The 8,386-nt window shown below is 37.9% G+C and overlaps 1 protein-coding gene across 1 annotated transcript in view; it reads left to right on the top strand.

The window, feature by feature from the left end:
- Positions 1 to 1,400: 1,400 nt before the first annotated feature.
- Positions 1,401 to 8,386, top strand: part of LOC133532878 (uncharacterized) — a 77,823-nt gene continuing 70,837 nt past the window's right edge. Inside the window, exon 1 of the mRNA XM_061871738.1 lies at positions 1,401 to 2,220. Coding sequence (XP_061727722.1) covers positions 2,071 to 2,220 — 150 coding nt within the window. The 5' untranslated portion in view covers positions 1,401 to 2,070. The remainder of the gene's footprint in view (positions 2,221 to 8,386) is intronic.

Below are 8,386 nucleotides of genomic sequence, written 5' to 3'. Positions count from 1 at the left end.
TGTTTCACGGAATTCAGTTGAACAATAGGGTTGTTTCCAATTTTTTGAAACGCTTGTATTACGTTCTATATTAACTAAAGGTTGCCCTAAAATTTAACTTTTATACTAAAAACGGCTTTAAATATGTTAAATTAATAAAATATATTTTGACAGATGCTTTCGCGCCCAAAACGCTCTTTGAAAATTGTGTGACGTCACAGTTTACGGTTTGACACATAACATACATACACACGTAGAAGATACGAACTGTCAACTGACATTTGTCATTTGTTGTTTATCGTCTAACTGTCAACAGTGTCAATCCGAGAGTTGTGACGTCATCAGAATCTTCAATGATGTTTCGAGTTTGGTCACGTGACGTGTGCCAAAAGATATTTTAAATTCAATATTTACAAAAATATGGTCATTACAGGTCCCCTAAAAGTAGTTTAACATATTCTTATAATCCAAACGAATTTATTGGGATACAATAGGGTTGTTTCCATCTACAAATCTCAGGGCAGAATTCAGGACAAATGTCAGTTGACAGTTCGTATCTTCTACGTGTGTATGTAGTTATGTGTCAAACCGTAAACTGTGACGTCACACAATTTTCAAAGAGCGTTTTGGGCGCGAAAGCATCTGTCAAAATATATTTTGTTAATTTAACATATTTAAAGCCGTTTTTAGTATAAAAGTTGAATTTTAGGGCAACTTTTAGTTAATATAAAACGTAATACAAGCGTTTCAAAAAATTGGAAACAACCCTATTCTGCCCTAAGATTTGTAGATGGAAACAACACTATTAGCCAGTCTCGACCTCTGTAGCCCCTCGACTACTACTATAATGCGACATAGCGACCACGGACCGGATAGGGACATTGGCCAAAAAGTGTGTCCATGAATTGGCCATGTGTTCGCGGTAGGCTCAGGATTTTGTTTTTAAACGCATGAATGTTGAATATAATGCCATCTGACGGCGAGTAGTTTAACCACGTAGTTTACAACGATGACCATATTCAAATTCAAACTAGTTTATGAATTGCAAAGTTATAATGACTTAGTATTTTTGTGAAAGAAACAAAGATGGCACTGTTTACAACATGCATTATTTATTTTTATGCATTATTTTCTGCTGGAGCGTACTCTAAAAGTGGTTGAAAATAAAATATTTTTTACCGATACTACTCGAAGTAAAATTAAAACAAGTGTAAAGTAAAATATTGTTAAACCTCTTTTTTAATTAATCATCCTAATCGGCCTAAGTGTACTTTATATCAATTACATAGTATACATTTAAAACGAATGGGGTACGAATTATTAGTAGGTATTAAATTAATTTGGTAGTTAGTTGGTACTAGCACAATAATTTAATAAATACCAAATTTAAAGATACCCATTTATAGGTACTTATAGACGTTGTAGTTCACTAAGAGCATGTTTGAAAATTATTGTGTATTTATATTGTTTTTTTCTCTCATCAAATACATAGCACTGTAAAAAATAATATGTAAACATTTTAAAGAAAGTAAATCACTCTTGAGCGTTGAACTTTAAAATGTGCAGTACGTCCTAAAAATCGATATTTTCTTTGACGTACGACCATTTGAAAATTGGCGCGTATGACGTAAGCAGAGACGCGTGACGTCACAGACTGGGCATCAATCCTCCTGCTCCTTCTAGCGCATGAAAAATGAATGGGCGCGAAAGAGATCACTGTAGCGCGTAAATGTTGTGAATCGAGTTATTTTTTTCGTAAGTGAGTGACGTTCAAGTACAACCCATTGAAATGATAACAAACAAGCTGATAAGGGTTTAGTGTTGAATAAAATTAACGTCGTTGATGCTGTCGAGAAGTGTTTATGGTGTGAAAATGTCATAAAGTTGTGATAATGTGGCTTTTGGCAAAGTTTGTACAGTAAATGAATGTGTTTATTAATGAAATGTGTTGTTACGCACTTGAGCATCCCTCGGCGGGTGACGTGAGCGGCAGTGCTGCCGCGGCGGCAGAAGCTCTTAACTAAACGACAGTAGCTAAAGAATCGCTCGGTACGTCGCGACACCGAGCGATTTTCTTAATTTTCCACGAAAATGGCCAACAATTTCGAACCAATGGCCAAATCAAAGCATTTCCCGATAGATCAACTAGTCCGAGTCGGCAATTACAATCTAGAAAAGACAATAGGAACGGGGAATTTTGCGGTGGTCAAACTAGCTACACATGTAATAACGAAATGTAAGGTGCGTATCGTCTCAAAGTGCTCTTTTAGTGTTTAAATTAGTGTTATTACGCTGTTTCAGCTGCTGTTGCTATACATTTGTGCGATGTGAAGTTTAGTGTAAAGTGTCGTGCGCTTGGTTTTTTTCCATCAAGAAAACTTCGTCAGGTTTGACAATAGGAACAGGTTTCCATCCAAAACACAGTCTTTTATACATCGAACCGTGGTTTTTGTTGCTAAAAAAACTACGCAACTCGTTTTGCTAGGTCCTTGTTTACTTTTTAATTTGTACTTCGCAGAACCTTTTTGACATGGTTGTTTAACACTGAAATACTGCAGTTTCTAATTTGTAAAAGTGTAGATAACACTCAAAAAAAGTGTGGGAAATAAACTCAGTTTTTTTCTTATTTGACCTCGCAAACGATCTCAATTATTGTCAATTGACTACTTCAATGTCCTTAGTCAATTATTGTACTGAGTATGCCAGCATTGTGTAGCACTTTTACATTTTATCTATGGTTGATAAAGAAAACATCAGAATAACAAACTCCTTGTTATTTTTTTTTCTAATAAGATTGTTATTGGTATGTCAAAGAACATAACCTGCAAATCATCATTGCTTGTCTGAGATTTAATTTGCTAGAATGTTTTCCTTAGTAATACTACTATTTTATATACATGTATAAACATATTGGGCTATGAAATAAATAGTATTGTGGTTGGAAGATTAAGTTGATACTTACTTTTAAATTTGGCTATTATTCTGTAAATGGACTTAGATCTCATGAAAGTAGGAGTGATTTTTGGAATTACCAAATATGCCTTACATTTTATGTATTATTATTTCTGAAGTTTGTTGTATGAGCCCTTAAATGCAACATCTAAGCAATATATAAAGCGCTAATTCAAAATATATAAAGCGAAGCACACAATGTTCATTAACCCGTAATTACGCCAAACAATCCAAGTTTGAAGCTGGGAAACTTGGTGAATAAGAAAGTTGTCCCGTGTGAAAGTCATAGAATAGGTCCCAGGATTTTTTTAAGGAATGGGTTAGAGCCAGACCAAGATAAGTTGGCAGCGATTTTGATAGCCCAGACAGACAGACAGTGCATGTGTTATTTCACATGTGCACGTTTAACATCTATGAAATGATGATGTTTACTTAACACTTGCATTTACTGGGCTATCAAAATCGCTGTCAACTGGGCTTGGTCTGATTCTATGTATTCTTCATATCTTTACGCTCCTCTCCTGTACTTTCTTACGTTAGAAAATGAAGTGTAAAAAGAGGGTCAAAGGTTAAATATATGTTCAGTATATCAGAGGTGGCACCCAACAGCCCATCTGGATTCATGGCATCAAGGCATCAAGATTGCAAGGCCCTCAATTAACAAGATGGGAAGACGAAATTATACGTACAGTGGGACCACTCTTGACAAGGGTGGCAAGAGAGAGGAGATACTGGAAGGAGTTGGAGGAGGCCTTTGCCGACAGGCACACTGAACTAAGAGACTTCATATGACTATTCAAGACTAACTATCAAGAAAAAAACAAACATGTCATGTCATGTCAGTCATGGATGTTTTCTATGTAGGTATTTAAGTATTTATAAACATGTATGTATATATATTATTTCTCTTTTTTCTTGAGTGGCTCATAAAATGTTAGTTATGTACAATAAAACTTAACTATGTTAGTAACAATAAATATCTTCACTAAAATAACAATAATTTACCATTACTGGGTCTATGAAGCCCACAATAGTGCATAATGTACGGGAGTCAATCTTGTCCGCAATTATAGTTAGGATGGTGTTGGGTGTGTATTATGTATATCATTGCTTAGTACCGACAACACAAGCCTTATTGAGCTTATCGTGGGACTTGAGTCAATTTGTGAAATAATGTCCTATAATATTTATTTATTTATTTTATTATCTTGAATCTAAGGCCTTAATTTATAAGTTTTTGTCAAAAAATCATTTATGATTTGTTGAGACAGTTCTAACAATACCAAACGCACTAAGGGTGCATTGTTTTATCACAGAGTACCTATGGCCACTAAATAAATTAAAGAAAAAATCTTTCCTCTTATTGAACTTGCAATTTACACAAAAAATAAAACAACAAACAAGCGTCTGTGAACGATGCCTGAGAGACCTGGGATAGGACATATCATCATCTGGCTCGCGTTGTCCCGGCATTTTGGCCACGGTTCGCTTGACAACTAATCCTAAGAATTGGCATAGACACTGGTTTTTACGAAAGCAACTTTTATCTGACCTTCCAACCCACAGGATAATCTATGCCTTATTTGGATTAGTCCGGTTTTCTCACAGTGTTTTCATTCACTGAAAAGCAACTAGTAAATATCAAATAATATTCCGCACATAAGTTCCGAAAAACTCATTGGTATGAGCCGGGCCTTGAACATGCATACTCTGGATTGCAAGTCGCACGCTCTTACCGCTGGGCCACCAGCGCTTCTCACTTTAGTATTTATAGTATGAGTAGGAATGATAAATGTCTTGGCATCCGTGGCCCAAAGTAAATAAACAGCTGACTCGGCCAATGTCAATATAAATATTTTCAAAAATAATATTTGTGCAGATTTTCATGGAAATTTCATACTTCAAAGCTGTATTTGATTAATATAATTATACAAACCAATAAAAAAAAGCAAATTTTTGATTAAATAAACAAATATTATAGGACATCCTTATAAAAATTGGCTAAGCTCCACAAAGCTTATTGGTTGACTGGTAGAGAATGCCTTAAGGCATTAAGTCCGCCATTTGTACCTTCATGTATTGTGCAATAAAGATTAAATAAATAAAGCTCAAGAAGGCTTCACAAGCTCGCGCCACGCCTTCCTACCATCAGCTCGCCTTCTGGCCTCGCTCCAGCTCAATCCGACCACTCGTAGCTCACTTATAGCAGACCGTAGTGCCAAGACTACAGGGCACCCAGAGCCATGGCTTCCGTCCGGCGGTTTCCAAGGGAAAGCTATGGTAGCGTTATTCATTTCCCTCTACGGATAGTATTTCCTATCCATCTATATTTCCGTGTTGCAATTACTTCGTCAATGTGTTTGCCATATAGGTTTTCACACACACATACACATATGAGCGGCATCGCCAAAAGCCGATAGGTTTAAATAACTTTATATCTGTGTTGTTTGACCTTTGTGTTGCTTAAATGCCATGAGTCCTATATAGACATTTGATCGTCAGGAAAATCAAGATCGATTGACATTATTTACAAAAAACTGTCAAGTAGCCAATTCTTCAGAGCACAGCCCATTGTACAAGAGGTAGAACAACAAAGAGCAGAGTTTTCTGTTAAAGTCACTTGTGTAGATATTATTGCAGCCGGCTATACTTACATTTTTTTTACAACAGAGCACCTTAAACATTCCCGAGTTTACTTCTAAAGGAAACCCTTAAAAATTAACTTTAAACTGAATCTCTGCAAACGATTTTTTGTTATCAAAAGTTTTGTACGGTAGGTTCAGCGACCGTCGTTTCATTTTATTAAATAAATAAATTAATTAATATTATAGGGACATTCTTACACAATTTGACCAAGTCCCACGGTAAGCCCAAGAAGGCTCGTTGTCCCACGTTGGGTACTCAGACAACGATATATGTATATAATAATACTTAAATACATAGAAAACATCCATGACTCAGGAACAAATAAATATCTGTGCTCATCACACAAATACATGCCCTTACCGGGATTCGAACCCAGGACCATCGGCTTCATAGGCAGGGTCACTATCCACTAGGCCAGACCGGTTCATTGGTTGATAAGGTAGAGGGTATTGAGAGCTAATATTAATATGTAAATCATACTAATTGCCCGAGCGAAGCGAATATCTCCGGTTACAGCTTGGGCAAAAATGATTATGGAAATTGTCTGTTTTTTTTGCTGATTAAATTTTTTGGGGTAAAGTAAAAGTAAAATTTTATTTTTAAATCAATCAGTTACATAAATATCGATTGAGTGGATCACACTTGGCTAAGCTTGACCCGGATTTTTGTCGGCTTTGTAGATCATGGGTTTAGATAAAGATAAGATAGTTTATTATTCAAGTAGGCACATTACAATGCGCTTCTCTTCTTCCTCGCGTTGTCCCGACATTTTGCCACGGCTCATGGAAGCCTGGGGTCCGCTTGACAACTAATCCCAAGATTTGGCGTAGGCACTAGTTTTTACGAAAGCGACTACCATCTGACCTTCCAACCCTGAGGGTAAGCTAGGCCTCGTTGGGATTAGTCCGGTTTCCTCACGATGTTTTCCTTCACCGAAAAGCGACTGGTAAATATCAATTGGTGTTTCGTACATAAGTTCCGAAAAACTCATTGGTACGAGCCGGGGTTTGAACGCGCTTATGAACGTCAAATAAAGCTACACCGGCTCTGAAGTCTGACCCTACACCTCTGGCCCGAGAAGATTTAAATCCCCCCTCAATTGGAGGAGGGTATCCCAATATGGACTGGCAAGAAAGTCGGCGTTTGAGGGTTACTTTGACTGCTTATACACGAACAAAATCGCGGGAAGAGGCTGGCCTAATAAATCAATAGGTTCCGCCGAAATTTCGGGTTCGGTAGATTTCAGTACAAAACTAGGTTTCGGCCGAAGGTTCGGTTTCGGTCGAATTTGCCGAAACTTTCGGCCGTGCCGAAACTATATTTTCGGTAGTGTCCGGCGGTCCGACCGAAGTTTCATTTTGGATATACCTACCATGATACCTAGAATAAAAAACACAATAGGACCCGGGTACGTCTTTAAACTACGTCCAAAAGAGAGGTATGGGCATTGTGAATGTTATCTCGCTTTCCAGATCTAGAGCAGAGCCCAACTGGGGAAGTACCTCCTTACAGAAAACCACAGCCAAATGACACTAGACCCTACTCATAGTGTTGTGTTCCTGCCGGTGAGTAAGGTTGCCAGAACTCAACGAGGGGGAGAGGGGTTTAGGGTCGGCAACGCGCATGTAACTCTTCTGGAGTTGCAGGCGTACATAGGCTACGGAGACTGCGAATTTTTCAAGCTATGTGTCCCTTTGGTCCCGGGGGACGGGAGTGCGTGCGTGCGATAAGGACAACTGCAGGTCGGACTAAAATTCCCACGTATAAAACTCAAAAATCGAGGTTTCGATCTGAATTTTTGAAAACTGCAAAAGTAAGAAATAATCTATGCCGCTGTTTTGTTTTTTTTTTGGATATTTGTTGTCCTATTTGTATACTGCGCCTTTTTTGCAGCCAATTCAATTGAACCGTTTTTGCGATTTTCGAGGCGCTGTAAGTTACTTCAAAATAAAATAATCCAAAAAAGCAAAACAGCGGCACAGATGTTACTGATATTAATCTTATTTGAAAAAAATATTGCTCTAGGGAGAATCAACTTTTTAGCGTCACTCGTTGCCATGGTTACGATTAGTTGTCCAGGGGACAAAAGTTCATTGAAATGATTTTATGGTACTTAAATGTATCAAATTTGCGTTTTTGTGATCGTTATAACCAATGTCCATAATGGGCCCCCTACTAAGCATGTTAATAGAACGGCATACAACGTCTCTTCAAACAAACTGTGCCACTGTTGTCCCTTGGACAATGGGACAGGATAACAAAACAAAAAAAATTGATTCACCCTCTAGGTTAAAAATCCAGGGAGGAAACAGTCGAGAGCGTTTGTATGGAAAAATCGCCACTAGGAATTTCTCTTAACCTCATGTTTTAAACACAAAATTTACAATATAATTTAAACTCGGCCTTAACCCTTCAAGGGATCTCTTCCAGTTGGCCTCGCGCGCTGGCCTTGACCCGTGTGTACGTCTGCGCCGCGGAAGCTCCCACCCTGGCCTTGCCGAGCTTTCGTGTTAGGGCGTGTCTACAGAGGATACCAATTAAATCGTTTGTGAACAGGCCCTTAGAGTTTTTCGTCTTTAAGTGGCTTAGTATATCGATCAATTTATACCTAGATACTACCTCTACGTAGTACAGTACAGTATTAAATAAATATTTTTTTTTTTTTATATAGCCTATATTGTGTCCCACTGCTGGGCAAAGGCCTCCCCTGTTTTCCGCCACTCGTCACGGCTTTGTGCATGCTCCCGACAGTCGCTACGAAATGAGTCCAGGTCGTCTCGCCGATAAATAATAAATATAATTCCTTTAT

This window comes from Cydia pomonella, chromosome 28, assembly GCF_033807575.1.
Source record: "Cydia pomonella isolate Wapato2018A chromosome 28, ilCydPomo1, whole genome shotgun sequence".
Lineage (NCBI taxonomy): Eukaryota > Metazoa > Arthropoda > Insecta > Lepidoptera > Tortricidae > Cydia > Cydia pomonella.
Note: the sequence above shows the minus strand (reverse complement) of the source record. Positions and strands in the feature narration are given on the sequence as shown.